Raw genomic sequence first — 20,554 nt, 5'->3', positions numbered from 1 at the left:
TAATTCTACTATATCGTTTGCAATACGAACATGCCCATCACTAAGGTGCTTAGCACTGACTGAGCCGAGTGCTACTTTTTGACACTTTAGTTTTTGGTGGTACTGTCGAGAGGTGAATATGTGAGAATTATCATTGTTTGTTGGTAATTGGGCAGGTGTTTATCGTGCACAATGTACTAATATGTTAGTCGTTATTGATTTCGTGAATATTTGTGGTCTAAACGGTTTGTTTAAGTGTACATTCGGGGAGATAGGTGTCTCAGACAGATTTGTGCGCGGAGAGGAAGATGACGGTTTTGATGTACAATAGTGATATTATTTCCGCATAATTGTGCATATTATTCAATATGACTTCTAACACGAGATCAGCTAAAGTGAGCCTCAAGCCCATCGAGGTGCCGAAGGCTTTGCAGGACGGCGAAAAATTTATCAAATGGGATGAGGTAGAAAATAATATTTTTTTCTTTTCAAACACTTCGCGATTTCTTTTTTAATGATATTTGTTTTATTTAGTTTATTATCAATGCCAAAAAATAAATAATGTTCTTATCTCTTATTACATTATTCTTATTAGAATCTTTTTTCACACATTTTAAACATGATATTCAGTTAAAAATTATTTTCTCTTGATACTATACGATCAACATTTATATAAATATTTCCATAAAATATAAAACAAAGTTCAGGATTAAAATTGGAAATATATTTTTTATGATATTGTAAATATACAGTGCATAATATCTAGTAAGATATCTTAATTGATAATTGTTATTGAAAGACAGCTTTTAATAACATTCATATTCATGTTATAAATGAATAGTCACTATGAACTATTTTATAGCATATACATAATAGATCAGAGTAAATTATTATTAAATATTATTTTTACCAAAACAAATACCTATTATGGCCTGATAAAAATGACTAAAAGGTTATATCACGATTGATCAATTAATATCTAATAAAGCAGGTAAATATAAAACATTGGTAAACATCCAATTTCTTAAAAGAATTTGTGAAATACAATTTAAATAAAGTCACTCTTACTTAATTAAAGTTTTTTTTATCAAATATTATTTTTTAGATATAATGTAAATAAAAATGAAATTTATTTAGCTGTGTGTATTCTATGTACATATGTTATTTCATAAAATTTTAACATAAAGAGTAAAAATTTAGTAATAAATTAGGATTCACGAATTTTTAAGATTTAATAGTAAGAATAATTAATGCTAGAAAATAGCTGCTTGGTTAAAGCACATATTTGAGAAAGGAACAAAGGATTACAAAGGTGTGTTCATTATTTCAAATACACACTCAAGTGTTATTTTTAATCCTTATTAATAATGATTAAAAAAAACATAAAAAAAAATTTTTTCCATCAGGATTCAGGGACTGGACTCCCAGTCACCCTACGGGTGGACTCCAAGGGGTTCTTCATGTTCTGGACTGATCAGAACATGGAGGTGGAAATGCTGGACATCGCCACCATAAGGGATGTGAGAACTGGAGCCCACGCAAAAGTACCAAAGGTAAGTGAATACTATATTTTTCTATCTAATTATGTTCCTGTATATGCTATTAATAATTGTACCACTAAAATATTTTATTTGTTAAAGTACCCATGTAAGTGGACAGTTATTATTTTTAACATATATTTTGTAGGTAATTGTATCAAATATTTTTAAGATAAATGCTATCTCATTTAAAATAATATCTAATTAAACTTATTTTTTACAAGTTCTCTTTTTGTAAATATAACAGTGTATGATTTACAGAAAACCGAATAAATAAATGTGTATAAATAGGATGAAAATCAGAAATGAACTTTATTACCAAAGCTTTCAATAAATACTGTGACAGTTTTGTGGTTTGTGTTGCTATGCTATTAAAATGATTATTTGAACATGTAACCACTTGTTGCTATGTTATTCTAAATAGGTAATTATAATATAATTAGATAATATTATTTTTTATTATGTAAGCTCATGTCTTGTAAAAGTAGGCAGAATTTGTAACTTCATCATGGTAGGTGGAGTTTTCTGTCTCGTGTTGTTAGTTTACCGAGCCTATTGTTAAATTAATCATCATTTACAATCCCAGGAAATTTATATAATTTTTTTCCAAAGAAAATTCATAATAATATTAGCCTTACCAAGAAATCGAAGCCATCCCAACACTCATTTGACAGTCTTATCAAATTCTCATTACATAAATGACGCGATATCGCTTCTGTTATCAATTCCCTCATTTCACAAATTGTATCAATTGCTTAGATAACAGTTTGATCTAATGGTCTTGAAAGCTATAAACTTTATATTAATACAATTCTGCATTACTCAGTTATCATACTCATTATCAGATGATTTTTATTGCTTGAATTCCGAATTCACATCCAATTTATCGGACAATTAAACGACCAAACAGGTTGCGAGAGTAGAATGCGGTAGTAAAATGTCGAAAACTGGTCTAATTTACCCGGAGATACCGTTAAAAATCGTTAAAAGTCCGACTATCCTGGCGCTAAACGCAAGTCTGGGTAATTCTGCACAAGTATTGCCAAAACGCGTCACGTGATTTGTAGCCAAGAATTTATTTGCTCCATGTTTTATATTAATTCTACGAATATTGTAAAAATATACAATTAGCATTATAAACGTTGAATTTATTCTCGTAATTGGTTCGGAGAAATTAGTTGAAATTAAAAATTATTCGTTACCAAAAAAAGTAGCTTTCGTTGTTGGTAAAGATTTAATTGAATACAATGGATACAGTTCTCCAAAAATAAGTTAGTGATACAATGTTTAGACTTGTACAAAAACCTAACCCATCTTAATATTGGAGGCAATTCTTGTTCGCTCGGTCTCCACACCGAATACACGCCCATGCACGGGGGGACATCGCGGCCCTAGGCACACAGTTAAGTGTATATACCTCATGGTTGTCATTTCACATTGCGGCCTGTAAGGCCTCGCGAACATTTCCTGGCATTCCCTCGTCCTCCCATCCTAAGAGGTTTCTTTATCATTCCCCTACACATCCTTCCCAGCTAATCTCCCAACTCCAGGGCTCTGCAGTCGCTAATCCATTCAATTATTCCATTTGCAGGTTTCCCCCGGCGTTCGATACCAACAAAAAAAAAACAATCTTAATCAAGTACCTAGTCTAAACCTGTCAGTAGAATACTTCAATAGGTGTTGATTATTATACAGTACTTGTTAGTAGTCGTTGTAGTTATGAATGTAACCGCGTCGAGCGCAGTGGCTGGTGGCGCGGGGTCGAGGGCTCATACAAAACAGTCTTTCTGTTTTATGTGCACGGAATTGGATATTTAACGCAAATTATGCTGCGGAAAAAGCTTTTCATAACATAATTATGTTTAATTCACGAATGAATTAAATTAAGCTAAGAATTTTAATTTACCATTTTTTTCATGTCGTCATGTAAACGATTTTAAATATTTTACACGTAAATTTCTTGGTTATGATAACGATGTGTTTACAGGGGCCTTATTCTCTATCCCGCACGTTATTTTAACAGTGCGTAACAAGCACGTAACACAACGCATCATGTTTAGGATTATAGAAATTTGGCTTACAGAATACCATTCCATGCACATTTCTCGAAGATAACATGACACGGTCGCGTTACGCGTTTACACTATCATACAGAATAAGGGCCCTGACTAGCTATCACTAAATTATAAAAATGATTGCTTTCGGTGATTACAAATTTTGGTTGTCGGACACTGATTTTCGGGACGCTGCTATCTTGAATATTTCATAACTCTTGTTGAGTGAATTGATGAGTAACACAAATGTGTGCATTAACATTTTGACACTTGGAGCTGAAATTGTATCAGTAAAGCATGTCTTCTGACAATGCCTAAATATGATCAATGGTCAGTATATCTCTGCTGATATCGCTACGTGCCACCGGCGTGATGTTTTCAGCTGTCATCTCAGTATACAATCCCTTGACATTAGTCTTTCACGCGATCCATCCATCTTTCCTTTGTTGGTACTCGCTCTCGGCTCGTATTTTCCATAGGTACATTAATTTTATTTTTTATGACAACAACGCCTCCGCATAAAACACGTCACGTAATGTTATTTACCACTGCGTGCGCATAAACGTGATTATCGGAGATGCAATAATTGTGTGGTACCTAAGTACGTAATCTCGTTTCGAACTCACGAGCCTGCAGTTGGTCGAAATTACTCGAAATCCACTAGTGAGATTACCTACTGTCGGCTATTATCATTTGATCTATATCTGTCACTGCAAATAGGTCACATAAACATTACCTACACGCTACATACTGCAACCAATAATATTAATTGGAAAATGTGGGAGTTCTGTTTATTCGATCGTAGTGGTAAGACACTTTGTCTAATATAATTCTTAGAACGCCTGTTATATTTTATGTTTGCCTTAAAATATTAATTTCTTCTATAGTTAGATATCAAATTAATGTGTTTTGTTTATTTATATTCAAAAATGAATACTGATATAATAATCTTCCAATAATAATCTGTATGTAAAAATGTTGTAAACCTCTGGATAAACGCGAAAGTTGCCGGTCAACATTATGTGAATTCAGGACAGTAATCGTAAACGCGACAATCACTTTGGACAGTCGTCTATTGTAAAGATTTTTTTGCATTAATTTATACAATCCTTATGTAGTTACGTCATGTTTTTAGAAAGTCAATATTAATTAATTAATATAGGATTATGGAAACTATATCGCTAGTCACTGCCCAAGCGCATTCACAAGAATGACGGGAATAATGACTTCAGGGTGGTTATTACAGCTGGATTAGATTAAATTTTTTACGCAATTAATAATCAAATTTACTCGAAAGCAAGCATCATGTCAGTAGCGTTTTTACCAGTAAAAGTACTGCATGCCGCTGCACTACTATTTGTAGACATAAAATGAAAGAAAGAAAAAATATATTTTATTATTTGGATATTAACAGTATAACATGTACAAAATAACGAAAAACAATATATAGAAATATACTACGAGTAAACCCATGGTGCCATTTTGTGAAACTCATTCGGCTCCTTGCTGCAGCACCAGCCTGACTGATATTGTAGCGTTGATTTTCAATAAGAGACCCAGGTGACGTACGACGTACTTAAAATTATTTGGTTTCTTAAAAAAAGTTCAATGAAAAAGAAACATAACTGTTTCGTTTTAAGATCAGTTTTAAATTACCCTCATTTCTAACGAAATTGGCGCTGTTCAGTCTGATTCCCCTCGGCTCGACACATTATGAAAATAAGTATAAAATTTCCTAAATTAATGCGAACTAAACCATACGAGCGGTGGCGTGTCCACATGTTCGTTAGAGATATATCATGTTATGAAACCATTAAGTGTCGCCCCTTCGTATTATATTACTTTGCGGTCGCCCATGACGGGAAATTATGGGGCGCGGTAAGGTGTAATTTCACTTAGGGAAGGCGAACACAGCCAAGTGGTCCGTTTGCTTTCATTAAATCATAATTACATTAAATTACTCATGACATTCAACATGGACAATTTGTCCAGTGGGAATCATTCCGTTTTTTTTTCGACACTATTTTAATTACATCGTTAATTTTGATAACTGTGGTCATTTAGATAGTTTTAGTGTTGTGATTGGTTTGATTTTTATTTGTTACTTATATTTATGCCATTTGTATCTAGTACATTCATTACAGAAGTTAAAACCGTATTGGTTAGTGGATAGGGGGTTTTGATGCACCTGGACGTTGACTATTTCGAGGTTTATGTCTCAGTTAATCAAAGATGCAGTCCAGAGGCCTTACTCAATTACTTACTCTATGACAGTGTTACGTGATTCTCATGAGGTTATAGTGGATTGGTATTTTGTATGCCAATTTCAAATGTCATAAACGCGATGAGGTTTATGTGCTTGTTACGAACTGTTAAACTTACCAATAGCATAGGATGTTAGGGCCCAGGAAGAAATGTTTAATCTGCTGTCAGTAATTAGCAGTTTGCTTTGGTAGTGTACATTTTACGACAGTTTCTAAGTTTAATGCTGTCGGCATTAGAAAAATATTTTTTTAATTATCTATTGCGAAAATGTAAAAAAGATTTAAAGACAGACCTTACACAATTAAGGAAGATTTTGCTTTATCATTATTATTTATTGGGCATTAAATGTGCCATATCAAACATCAAAATTCATGTAGACACTCATATTGTTTTTTGTTAGACATAACATTATAATAATCTCATAAAATGCAAAACTTTTTCGTGAACTTATTATTTATTTGATTAATATAACTACATATCTCTTTGACCAGACACGAACTACGCATTGAACAAAAATCAATATTGCCCGTTTTTCCATGAATTTGCGATGGAATATACAAAAAAAAACAGTAGAATATTCAAGTATTATGCCGATTACCCGCTGCGAATTACCAATGAATTGTGCGGAGCTGTCTCTTCTTTACCGGCAAAACAAACATTACGTCATATGTAATGTGACTTATGGCAGTTTTTTTATGACCCTCTTACACTAATAGACCATAGCAATAAGTTAGGAGCTTCTAGGCAATATTTTTCTTGGCAGTGTGTACACGGCATTATTAGATTAGTAGGATAGCAATGTTTAACATCTCTAGCAAGCGTAAAAACTTATAAATGTGTTGTAAACATGCATTTTCTTTCGTTGATCAAAACTGCTGTCTTTTCTTTACTACAATAGCTACCCTCTCATGCTGTGGCCACCTTACCTACTGTTAACGTTCATGATCGTAATTATTGAAGCTTAAAATCTGCATTGCATAAATATTGAAGTCAAATATCAAAACATGTCAAACGCCTAACGCGGCGTCGCTATTATTTCGAGAAGTAACAGTTGAAACCTTCTTGGTTGGAACGTAAAGGTTTTCAAACCCCACACCCTACTTAATTTTTAACATTAAATCGATTTAAAGCTGTGTGGTTGATGCTGCCACCTTTGTCTATAAATCGTGCGTTTGGCAAGTGATCGCAGTGTTGTCAGTTTACCAAACGTATTTTGTTGAAATCAATTAATAATAATTTATGCACACGTTTTAAAAATATCTCGGCTAGTGTAATGTTTTTAATAAATTTATAACAATTTGTCAGTATAATTTGGATTTTTTTATAAGTCGTGTTCTATTTTTTAAATTGTCGTTCGCAAATGTGCTGGAATGGCAACACTATAGTGTTAACGACCCCCGTTTGCCCTCTTGCGCTGGAGCACTAAGCGAGTTAGGACGTAAAGCCTAAAACTTCTCAAGAGTTCGTTAATTATGAAGACTTGGTTAACAACCCCACGGAGTGTTCGTAGTGATCAGCTGGGGTCGCTTTGCTGTTTTCATAGTGGCAGTGACCCGACTACTAGCAGCGTTTTGTTACGATGCACGTGACTCGGTGAGTAGTTGTGATCTTTGAATTCGCCGGTTTGTCCCGTGGGAATGCGTCTTTTATCCATTCTTGTACTTGGTTGTAGGGTGAACATATTGGGAATTTTCCGTGGAGGTTGACAGGAGAACATTCCCCGGCTTACTGATGGCGAGTGCTCCTTCCCGGTATGTGTTTTACATTATTACGTAGCTTCCGTAGTTGTAGTTCACTATTTTTTTTTTATAATCTGGGACATTCTGCTTATTCCAAGGGGTTTTTATCACGGAATTCGTTCATTTTTACATCTTCCATCTTCACTTTTTCTATTGTCGCGGGTAGTCTGCGAACTACCTGCGCCGCTATGGAAGATGCAATTATCCATAATGGTTGAGGTTTAGGTGTTTCCTGTCACCTTTTATAAGGTTCAAGCACTCAAACTGAAGCGTTTGGTTTTATGTTATTTTAATATAAGGTGGGTAATTATGAAAATATAAGTCCTACATCCATTTTGTGCCAGTGGCGCCGTTATCACCATTCAATAAGCTTGTTTAAACGTAATTTATTTAAATTCAAGTAAATAATTTGAGTAGCGAAATAATAAAAACGTTGTTCTTCTTTTCTTTCTTATTCTCTACTAGCTATTGCTAACGGCTTTGCTCGCGTGAAGGAGTTTTCCAGGATAAAAGAGCCACTATATATTTTCCCGGGATAGATAGCCTATAACCTTTGCATGGTCATAAACTATCTTCAAACATTTCATAAAAAAACCGTTGAGTAGATTTTGAGAAAATCGATAGATACATACAGACAGATAGAAAAGGGGACTTTGTTTTATAATATTTATAGATGACGGTGTAAACTCTTAACACGACTGTGTTACGTTATCTTCATGAAATTAGCGTGGAATGGAATTCTGTATAAATTCTATCATATTAAACGCGACGCGGTGCGTTATGTGCTTGTTGCGCAGTCAAAATAACGTGTGGCATAGACAAAAGGCCCCAATAGTCTCACGTCTTGACAATGTATAATTATGACTTCACTTAGAACCTGGTCCTGTATTATCGCGTAACAATATGCTAGCGGCCCGTCCTTGCTTCACATGGATGCAATTTAAATGTCACGTAATTTTTGTTTAAAAAATAATTACTGTTTGATCATATTTGAATATTATGCTTTGGTATTACAATAATGATTGCCTTTGTGGGGTAGTTCTATGATGTAGGTATTATGGCACGGCTAGTGTTCAGGTCGTGGGTTCGATCCCCGGGTCGGGTGAAGTGATACTGGGGTTTCTACTCACCCCAGACTTAATTATATGAGTGATTTTGTTGTATATGGGAGACCAAACCCCGAACAGGCGATAATAATACTTCTTTAGCTGTGTCCCGAAGCAACGAACTTTGGTTAAAATATTACTAGGTACTTGTAATAAACGACAATGAAACACATGTTATTTTTTACATTTTCGAGCTTTTTTGTCAAGGGCTATTTATAGTTTTAATTAAATTTATAATTTATAAATTTTATCGATGATTTGATAAATGCGATAACTAATAAAAATAGATCATAATAGCTTTTGTTCACGGCTTCGCCCTCGTGACGGAGTTTTCCGGGATAAAGGTCACTCCAAAAATAGTATCAGGGCCCTTATTCTGTATGATAGTGTAAACGCGTAACGCGGCCGTGTCATGTTATCTTCGAGAAATGTGCGTGGAATGGTATTCTGTAAGCCAAATTTCTATAGTCCTAAACATGATGCGTTGTGTTACGTGCTTGTTACACGCTGTCAAAATAACGTGCGGGATAGAGAACAAGGCCCCTGATTTAATTATATTTACGGCTCACTATTTTGGTCATAGTGGCTTCCACATAAAATGTAGATATATGCTTTCGCGGAATTTTATTTAGAACTATTGAAGACAACCAATCCTACAGTAAATCATCTTTGTCCAACTCCAACGGTTTAGGCATCGTACGCCAAGATAGCAATATTTTTTCACACTTGATATGTATCGTTATATTATTACCAAATTACACAAAATCATTATAAATTGTACCAATATTACTGTAAAGTTACATCCAAATCCGTTCAGTATTTTTTTCTGAAAGAGGAACATACATAAATAAATCCATTCTCACAAACTTTCGCATTTATAATATAAGTATGATTGGCCTCAGCATTACATACCAACGATCATACAAGATATAGGAGCAATACTATCAGTATGGTGTAAGATTATTGATAAATATGGCATTTGTATAAGAGTTTAATGAAACCAATTGATTTCTCAGAACTTGACATTATTCAACCAAAATATATTTAAAAACTCATTACGTTACCACGGATTTGATAAGTTATAGCATTGATCAGAACGAGTCTTCTATAATTAATATCAATGTTGTAAATCTTATTTTAATAACTTGCTATTTTGTTAAACAAACCAGGTTTATAGATGGATTAAGATATTGTAATGAATACGCTCAAATGTTTAGAATCCTCGGCAGCCAAAAAACTATTACGAATAAATAAAAATATGATATTCAAAAATTAATAAAATTGCCGAAAAGAGGTTTAACATCTTTTAGAATCAACGACAGCTAAAAAAAGCTGTTGTCCATTCGAATGAATTAAAAAACATGGTATTAAAAATTATATATAAAATTATCGAAAAAGGTTTAACATCTTTATCCAGTATGTGATGGTAGACCTGAGCAGTACCGTGATGTCACCATTCACACAACTTACGGCGCACACAGCGCGTCGCGTGCGAATCAGTGATTTACCTTTAATTCGACCATTGTTGATGCGTGAAAGAAACCTTCGCCCGAAGGTCGACACTGCTCATATTATTTTTAATAATAATAATAAATGTATTAAGACGGCATTCCTGCATAATTTTTATGTGTTAGATTTGGTCAGCGGTTTGCGGAAATTAAATGTTATATACGCCTTATTCATGTTTATGAATACGAATTTAGCTGCCAATTGTTGTAGCATAGAGAATGAAGATCGTAGAAGTTCGAAATCAGAGCTTTAGAGCTCAGGATAAGGTGTGAACTAGATAGACTACGTATGTAAATTATATAATCATTTTGTTTAAGGCGATACCTCAAGGTCCATTTTCATACATTTTGTTTCACCTTTAATCTGGGTAACTAAACAAGTATTGGACATGGATATTTCGGCCTTTAAAATTTCGTCATATTAAATTTTAAAGGCCGAAATATCCATGATTATTAATTATTTTTACGTTTTTCTTTCAACTGCGATAACTAATCACTAACTAGACGTGAATTTAAATTCTTTACTTGCCAATACTTGTTTAGTTACCCAGATTAAAGGTGAAACAAAATGTATGAAAATGGACCTTGAGGTATCGCCTTAAACCTATTTTTAGCTTAAAACGATTGGGTAATCAAACATCAATTAACCAAAATATTATATCAAGTTCCTTAGACTCTTCTTAGCTGGATAAAATAAAAATACAACGGTATAAGCCTAACTAATAAAAATATAATTTTCATATCCATTCCATAATTTCCATTCATTAACGAACAGGGTGACGTTCCAACTTGACGCGTATATACCTACTTACTACAATATTATATAGGCGACAGCATATAGCGCTGTGGTTAGGCATTTATCGAGGTTGTGGTTTCTGCTTTTCACTAACAATCTACATTAATGACATAAATAGTAATTTTTCACTATCATTGCGGTGACTGAATTTGATCTGGGAATTAAACTTGCTTGATGCGGAATTGCATTCGTGTGGATTTATATCGCTTTATAACAAGTGGAATACGCTCGGGAGTTGGTCCTCGTCGCAATTCGAAATGAGAGCCGGCATAACTCTGCATCGGAGATATTGTGAATGTACAAAGTTTGTACGGCATTGGGATGCTAGTTTGTTAGCGGATACATTGTGTTTATATTAATTGAGTTTTTGATATATTCGTAAAGATATGGAGTTATATTTTTCATGAGTTTTATTTGATATTATAATTTTTATTTGAGGCGCTAAGTTCGAGTGATTTAATCATGCTGTAGACAAAATTGGCTACAGCATGGCTATCTGCTGGAGATAGAAATATTTTTTTTTCTTTACTTATTACGAAACGATAATAGGTTGAGCGCTAATTATCAATTGCGGGAGTAATCCAGATTACTCTGCTCAGTTCGGTTAGTAATGATACTCTTCCAAGTCGCGTTTTAAATATCACTTTATAGATCATTTTTATTAACTGTTTCTTGTTCTATCCTTCACAGAAATGTCTTTAAATCTGCAAATCATTTGCTTTTAGCTCTCCACGAAAGTCGTTTGTAGAAATAAAAATAATATAATCAAAATAAATATCTCCTTATACAAAAATATAGCTTTTTATCAGTGAAAGAAATTACAGAATCAGTATTACTCGTTACAAACAAACTTCTTTACACTAGTATTGATCTGGTGTAATCAGTGCCAGGTCAATAAATATTAAGTGTCTTTTTGTTCAACCAGTATCGAATTACTTCGTATTAAACCTATCTCATGTTACTGCGTTTAATTCAGCTCAGAGTACGTTGTTATTAAGTTTATTAGTGGTGATAAAGAGCCTTAATGTTTGTTTTTATCCTTGCTCAATATAATGATTATATCAATGTTTGCTGGGAGGTGTTGTGCTTCTCGGTAGTCGCTAGAATTATGCTGGGCTGTCTTCCTGGATACCGTCTGAGTCTAAAATGCGACTCGAAATCCTATATTATGACGATTTTTTTCTAAGTATGCATTTGTCACTTTTCATTTGAAAGTGAAATATATTTGTTGCCAGCATTATTAATGAACAATAATATTTTATTGGAAATATAGATAAATATAATTCTTCAGAGTCGTAACTGGCATAAACTATAATTTTCGTGTACATTTTTATCGGAAAGTTTGGAACTTCTTACTGTCATTATTTCTTGTTAAGTTTCTATCGTCCCAGACTCCTGACGCGTGGCCTTTGCAACGCACCCTTCCAATTTATAGCGCTCGCTGTTAATGTATTGCTATGTTTCCACGTATTCTATATACGAATTTAATTTATGTGAAAGTTCGACACCGTCGTACTGTACGTTTTTAGTTCCGAAAAATATTGGCATTAAATGCATAAATACATGTATAATATCACGCCTCAATCCCATAGGGGCAGGCAGAGACTTTGGATTGCCACTTTGCATGATTCTGGCATACTTCTCTCGCTTCCTTCACCTTCATAATTTTTTTCATGCGTTCCCGCTAGTTCAGGCTACTTTTGGCCAGGCCTTTACTAAAAATGTCAGATATCTGACATTCGAAGATTCCGTGCGGTTAATCCCTACCGGCTCTTCCATTCACATTCGCCTTATATATCTTCTTTGTCAGTCACCTATCATTCATCCTTCCAAACGCCCAAACCACCTTAGAAAGCATGGCATTATATTGTTTATAGAAATGTGTAGACGAGCCCGGCGCTCGTGTGGGGCTAAATGCCAAGCTTTTCCATAAACAACAACGGCATCCTCGAAAGGTTTCAAATACAAAGTATTGCAATATAATACTTCTTACAGATAGGGAACATCTGAGATATTCCATGTTTAGTTTTATAAAACTACAAAGTTCTCCAAACTGGAATATATTATAACTAGCAATGCGTTGATAGTTGATATCTATTGAGATGGAATCTCGTGCACAAGAGAACTATCTTGTAATATATTTATGTACCTGACTGGCTCGGTTGCCCTCGTTGCGATGAAATTGTCAAGCAGCCGTTTACGAATTCTGACTAATAGAAATTTATGAATAGCTGGCTGTACTAAAATAACACTTTTAAAACTGTTTGTTTCTCAGAAAAGTGAATAAGTCACATTTCTCATTTTGTTATAAACATGTGACAATTTTAGGCCTTGAAAAATGCATGTGCAAGTCGGAAATTTTCCTTGATTCATATTTTTTTTGGATATATTCACTGACTTGCATTTTACTATAATTTCATGAAGTCCATATTTAAGTTACAAGTTTACTTCAGTGATATTATTTTTTTTTTGTATTTGAAATTCAAGTTGGATAATCATTATGTATCAAGCAGGCCAATACATGAGTCAGTGGATCACCTGATGTTTGATCTTCACAGCACATAAATATTTACATTCGGCAGTAATCGTGGATGGGATGTCGCCCTTAAAAGGAAAGGAATAGGATAAGAAAGGAAAAGGAAATTTGGGTCTCCAGAAATTACACTTATCATAAAACACGCTGAAGAAAGCTGTCTCTTCAATTTCGTTTGTCGAGGTAACTTCAAAATATGCTTGGATTATTTCTGCGGTTTTTTCAATAGAGGTTACAGACATTATTGAAGTCAAAATATTGTTAAAAAGTAACAAGAAAACTAGATTATTCATACAATAATCATGTTTTTATGTATTTTTTTACATAATTGCGTACTTCATAACAAAATGAATTAAAGTCTATACGAATTGAAACATTGTTGCATAAAAGTACATGGTGAAATAAAGGGTCAATTGTTTGTTTACGATGGAGGAGGAAAATACTGTAGTTGCGATTATGTCGCTATCGTAAAGCGTACCTTTCCCCGATTGTTGTGCCGGCGCGCGGTCCGGTGCCGCTAAAATTACCCGCCGGACGATCGTTATCGATTCCGTGTCATGCACTAATTTTAGAAAAATCCATCTTATAAATTATAGCGTAGACATGATCCGTACATTTGCCGCATCGAAATTTATAGCTAGATTACTTATGTGGGACACGGGTGTTTAATCGTCTGTGTGAACGTGTTACTTATTGTGCATTTATTTTCATTTATATAGGTCGTAATTTTGCTGTGTAGACTGATCCACTTGCATTAAAGGTTATTAGTCAGTGTTGAACGTAAAACAGTGATCAATAATTGATTAACATTGCTTGTTTAGGTAGAGAATGTGTGATCATTGCATTTAAATGATGATTCTAGCTTCTAACTGATATACCTTTTAGTTCCAAAGGGAATTAGCAGCCGCTCTCACTGCCGTGTTAATGCACAAGCTCCAATCTGAGTAGACTCGATTTAAAAAATCCATAAGTCAACTTGTATTCAAAGTTCCCTCATAGTGTAGTTATTAACGGAACATGTAATACGAACAATTAATTTTACAATCTTAAATTAATAAACATATTATACAGGAAATGTGTTTCCAATAAAGGGGTAATTATTGAAAACATATGAAATTAGGTACTATATGTTTAGGGGAAGATAGCTGAGGTTACAGTAGCAGGATGCTATGTCGTGCAATAGCTTCGAATCATAATAATGACCTGTATATTATAATAGTAGGTGTGGCTCGCGGCATCGTCCTCTTATAAAGCTCTCTCCGCTACAAAAGACCCTAAAACTGTAGGACACCAGCACCATCTATCTCATATCTGATTTAAAAAAACCTATAATTTCCCATGGAAGCAAATTACCATGTCAAAAGTGGCCCATGTGTTAGGTGTATTCAGGACATGGTCTATACACTGCTAGATTTCATTCAAATCCGTTCAGATGTTTCTGAGATTACTTCTAACAAACATGCAAACGTACAAAATTTTGCATTTATTATATTAGTTAGATAAGATAAAATAAATACAAATAGCCATTAAATTCGATATTGCTGTTACAATATTTTATTCGTACGTTAAGCACTTAGTTTGTTTTTAATGAATATTCGTTGGGGCGCGTTCGTTTCATTCAGTACAGTCGTTTTATATTTATGCGTTTTTCCTGGAAAAGATCTCGATGATTTCAATAACTGTTATTGCATGGTTCCTACTCGGAATCACAAAGAGTGTTCACACGTGCTGAAAGATTGCGGGGATATGATTGTGTTTTTTTATTTCTGATTTTCCGCATGATTGACAATTGAACGGGTGCGCTATATGCATACATATTGTATGGAATGAATCCATTGATTTAATTGTAGTATTATGGAGAGCGCGCAATACGATTACATCGCTCGACATGTTGATTATATGCAATTCGATGCGCCTACCCGCGTTACTTTGTCCTTTTGCTCTTTCTTTTTGATCGCCTTTTTCCAAATAAATCTAAAAAAAAATATATATTAATTTGCCTATCATTATTTATATTCGCAGTTAAAAGTGAATAATTGAATACTAATAAATCAGCCGCTAATAACTAGAAACAAAAGGCAACGAAAAATCAGTAGAAAAAATAAAATAATATTTACAATATGTTTTTCGTGAGTACTGAGCATAATATGGGCTTTTAACACGACGGTATTTTATTTACATTTGTATTTATTTGGCAAATAAAGGCTATCGATTTGTATGTTATCAATAAAACTAAAGGGTTTTCGGGATAATTATCGGCGTCGGAGCCTTCAATAAACTCAATCAGGCTCGCCCACCGGTGTCCCTGCGAAGATCGTCTAAGGCCGATAATTACTGCCGACTCGATAAAAATTGACGAGGTCCCGTCCGAACACGCTCCAAATTTTTTCGCCGAGGACGTTGAACAAGTACTGCCTTTTTTTAAGGACCCTACAGTATTCGGTAATCTAATCTGTATTGTTGACTTGTTTATAATATCAAAAGTGTATGTTAAAAGTTAAAAGAATAAGCAGAATTTAGAAAGGTCATGACTTGAACTTTTGGTCGTTGTTTCGGAGATATCGTCATAATCATACATTAACCTCACAGTTAATATGCCCCCTAAGTATACCTACATTTAATGAACACTAAGTTTGTTCCTTTGTTCGAGCTTGAGGTCAAAATTTTCGGATATTTTTTGCAGACTTGCTTTTATTCAACGAAACTGTTAAACGCCATTATAAAATATGTTATGTAAGTTTATCACAATTCCAGTATAGGCTACTACAAATAAAATCGCAAACGGACAGAGTTAGTGATACAGCTAATACAAAGTATAAAAATAGTTTGTAACATAAAAGAGATGTCATAACAAATCTAATAATAGATATTTCAAACAATAAATTAAATATAGAAAGCATACCACGTTAATGTTCGGCTAGTAGTCGTTAATGAATACATGTTATAAACAAATTGGTATGTCCTATAGTTTTATTATCATTACTTAGTTACTTTTTAATGTATCGTTAACAAAATACATTTTAATGTGTTTTTAGGCAAGAGTTGAAAGTAAGTGAACGATTTTGTTTCCATCTTTTCCTCGTTCTCCATAGTCTTGGCATTTTCAAGTAAAATTCAATTTTCCTGTTCTATTGTTTGATTTTGCCCGAATTTGCTCGTCCACTTGAGTATGTTGACTTTGGTTTCCTCTAACGCTAGAATCAGATTTCGCTTCTTTGTACGGCTTGTGCCAAATGTACGTAATATTTTTACCCACATGTCCTTTGTTTAAATGGCAAATATTTATAAGTTATGAATATCATATTCCATTTTATAATGCTTCTTAGAATCATTTGCTTTCTTCATACACTGCACTGCTAGTCATTTCGTTAAACAACGTGCGTACTTACTAGTAGCATATCGTGTAGTTACTGTAAACCATCACATTGCATTAAGTTGGAGTGTGCTGTCTTCCTAAGTTACGATGTTCTAAGCTTTAAGTGTTCTGGAACCAGTTGTTAGAGATATTATGGGTAATTGAAAGGAGGTTTTAGAACTAATAGAATTACGTGTGAAATTGAGAAAGAGTTGTGTTGCAAAAGTGCTAAGTGCATTGAATAACGAGCTGTTGACTAAGATTATAAATTAAGTTATGATTTTTAATCGTCTGATAACATTTATCGAACTAATAAGTATGATTGACAGATTCACTTTAAAATATCACGTCAAAACCACAAAGTTACTCGTTGATAGAATTGATCTTACCATCTTAAAATCAGCCCAAATAGATAAATTTAATATACTTAATTATTTCAGACAAATCAACGCCGATTTCCATTTAAGGAGAGTGCTCGTGTTTCTACGCCGACCGATATGTTGTATTAAATGGTTTTTGCCTTATTTTTTAAGTTCTAACTACATCTTATGTGCATTCAAATAAGGTGTTAATAGGTACTTTACGGACTTCGGCGCTTTCAACCCTGATTGACATTTTCTATGATTGAATTTGATAAAGCCAAGTTTTTTGTAACATTTCTTTGGACAGGCACTAATTAGTGTGGTTATCGAATATGACATTTGATATGTAAAAAACGCGAGATTTCAATAAATCAGCTTTTTATATATCAGCTTTGTTATAGTTACTAATAAGAATCGGTTAAGTGCTATGGGTTACTATTACTTTATTTTTTTTCCTAGATCTAATGTAAAATTCCTGAATTCCATTGTTGGTTTTTCATAAATAACGCTCTTTTTCCTTCCAATGTCCTGTATTGTTTTATAAAAGGTTAAGAAGACCCCACAACAGATAGTGGATCCAATACACCGGCATGGTTGGTTCGCACCGCATCCTTTGGAACAGCGCTCATTGCAAAACAATATTCTCACATTGTTAGCGTAGGTTTTGTTTAACGCGTTTTATATTAGCATCGGTGTGGTTGTGGTTTATTGCCTGATTATGAGTTTCCGCTGTTCCCACGCCGCGGCCTGTCAGCGCGTGTCTGTGCAGATGCCTTTTATTGTTTCAGCGATATTGTTATATTACGTTATTATATTTTTTAATGTTGCTTAGATTAATGGTACCGCAGTTATACTTGGTCTCGTCTCCGCATTATGTGTTGTGACAGTTTGACTCACTAGATTGCTCAATTGTTAGTTGACATTAAAAAAATTACAGAATTTTCAATTCATAATAGACATGAAGCATAATTTGGTGATAACTAATAAGGGCTATAATTTTATTAAGTAACTTTATTTAACGGTATCAATTAGAGCTAACAATGGCATTTTACGCATTGATCGACCCTTTAGAGTTACCAGCTGTTATCCGCGACTCTATTCGCGTAACTGTATAATTTAAAGTTTTTCCAATAATATGGGTATTGCGTAAGCACCTATTCGATGTCTTAACGCACAAGGGCTGGAATTATTGTATCCTCTGCCATTTTTCGTGAAAGCTATACGGAGTAAATTGCCTTAGAAACAGTAAAAAAGATGCGTTTTATTTTTCTATAGTATCAAAGTCGTGGCTAGCTTGAAAGAATCGTAAAATCCAGTTCGAATTTGCTGCACTTATTGTACCTAACAAAGAAAGAATGACAGCAGTCTATCTGATCATGACTAGAGAGCAAGGGAAAAACAAAATGTCAATAATTAAGTTCAAGGGGATACGGGATGGGAGGAGGGGGATACTCATACGATACAACAGTTTCAGCTATACCGGGGCATAAGGAATAAGGTATGTCTTTTCACGTTAGATGATAAAGCACATATTTGTTAATGCTATTGTTCGTTCAATACAGATGGTACTATTTCGCAATAAAACATATACTCGATTTTTACTTATCTAGAAATATTAGTCATGCTGGTGATATTCGTCAGTAGAGTGAAGTATTGTACGCACAATTATTTACATTATTTTTTTTGAAATTGCATTAACACTATTTTGATCAGAATTAAAATTTATTTTGTTCAATGATGTTGTTGTTAGTACTTAGTTGTTGTTTTGTTTCGTCAAACGTAGTTTTGTATGTATTTGCATTTTCCAATAGTAGTGTTGAAACAGTCTGTGGAGCTGGCACAACAATAGTAACTAGTAGTTTGTCGTTCGTTGCTGTTTTAACTATTTACAATGGTGTTACCACAAAATGTCACCCGACATAGAACATTACTACGCGGAGTATAAAAGAAATTGCAGTGGTCTCTTTCAGCAAAGCTTGTGAATAAAATACATTGTAAAAGCCATGTCGTGCATTCAAAGCCATTAGTGGAACTGAAGTATACATTCTCATTTTTCACCCTCGCACATGAAAGGGGATATCCACAGCAATTTTGCAACTAGAATGTGGCTAATGCGTGTGTAATTAATGCTCGGATAAATTCCCCATTCATCACGTCTAGTACGAAAGAGGTCATGGTGAATCGTGACACGACGTCTGCGAAGCTCAGTATTTGTACCCTTGTGTCTGGCGCCTTCTCAGCGCTCACTGACTGTCCCCCATTCGCCAAGAGCTGAGCAGCCTTAATCATAAACGGTGTAAACTAATGATGCGATTGCCTTTTACGCAACATTTGTAACGATGTAGTTAAAGTTTGGCTTTGGCTCATGTTCAAAACTGTTAGTCTTGGTGAAAAAGAGGTTAATACAAACAAACAAACAATATCTTTATGAGTTCCATGAAAATATTTTCATGCTTACGTTGTAGTGTATTTTATTGTGATGGATAAAATAGAGTATATCGACCTCTATGCTGAATTTGGTGCTACCACAATTGACGATGGCGAATGGTCAGGTTGGACTCGTTCATTCGCAATTACTGATGTAATTATAACACCTTTTTGGATTATTTATCTGTGTTAAAAATTATTTATGCGCTGAGCTTACTAAACGATCTTCATAAATTGTATTCCTTTAAGAGCCATTCGAACAATTGTTAATCAGTGGAGCTGTATCCGAAGTACACTTTAATGGCCTGTGAAATGTTTACACGTATAATATATTTTATTTTGAGATAAATGTTTACTCCGCGTGTGTCCAAGGGAAATAATTCTTTCTGCCACTTAAGCGAAGATAAGAATTCTATGCATATAAAGTTGTTTTTCTTATTATGGATGGAAAATTATAATTTCTTAAATAAATCAATGTAAATAAACGCGTCTCTGGAAATAATATATTTGTTGTTATATTGTTCATAGCTTATATTATTCTAAAAAGGCATAAAATAACTCAAACAATATACTAATTAATTAATGAACAATCTGTAGCTGATTCGTGGAATTCTGTGAATCCCAATTTAACGTTGGATGTATTTTGAAAACTTTGTCGAAGTTTGGTGTTTCAATCCTTTCCAAGGGGAACGTAGTCGGCCAAGTTTAGTGATAACAAATCCCGGATACACCTTGTAAATAATTTAAACAAGCACTCCGCTGCCATTCGAACTTGTGACCTACTTTCAACGACGCCCTGGCCATTAGTGTTATTTCCAATTGATTCGTGATATCTACCCGGGTGACAACCCTATCACAACTCTTAATAGTTCGAAATTCAAGATCAGATAGC

The 20,554-nt window shown here is 34.1% G+C and overlaps 1 protein-coding gene across 3 annotated transcripts in view; it reads left to right on the top strand.

Moving 5' to 3' along the window:
- Window positions 1–59: 59 nt before the first annotated feature.
- LOC115440592 (1-phosphatidylinositol 4,5-bisphosphate phosphodiesterase classes I and II) overlaps window positions 60–20,554 on the top strand; it is a 77,101-nt gene continuing 56,606 nt past the window's right edge. The window contains exons 1-2 of one of the 3 annotated variants that reach the window (XM_037442199.1): window positions 60–443; window positions 1,386–1,532. In XM_037442199.1, coding sequence (XP_037298096.1) covers window positions 348–443; window positions 1,386–1,532 — 243 coding nt within the window. In that variant the 5' untranslated portion in view covers window positions 60–347. Of the gene's footprint in view, window positions 444–1,385; window positions 1,533–7,154; window positions 7,430–7,508; window positions 7,588–20,554 lie in introns of those variants that run through there. The other 2 variants (XM_037442200.1, XM_037442201.1) reach the window with 2 other exon arrangements.

This window comes from Manduca sexta, chromosome 24 (genome assembly GCF_014839805.1).
Source record: "Manduca sexta isolate Smith_Timp_Sample1 chromosome 24, JHU_Msex_v1.0, whole genome shotgun sequence".
Lineage (NCBI taxonomy): Eukaryota > Metazoa > Arthropoda > Insecta > Lepidoptera > Sphingidae > Manduca > Manduca sexta.
The sequence above is the reverse complement of the archived record's forward strand: the minus strand, read 5'-3'. Positions and strand labels throughout refer to the sequence as shown.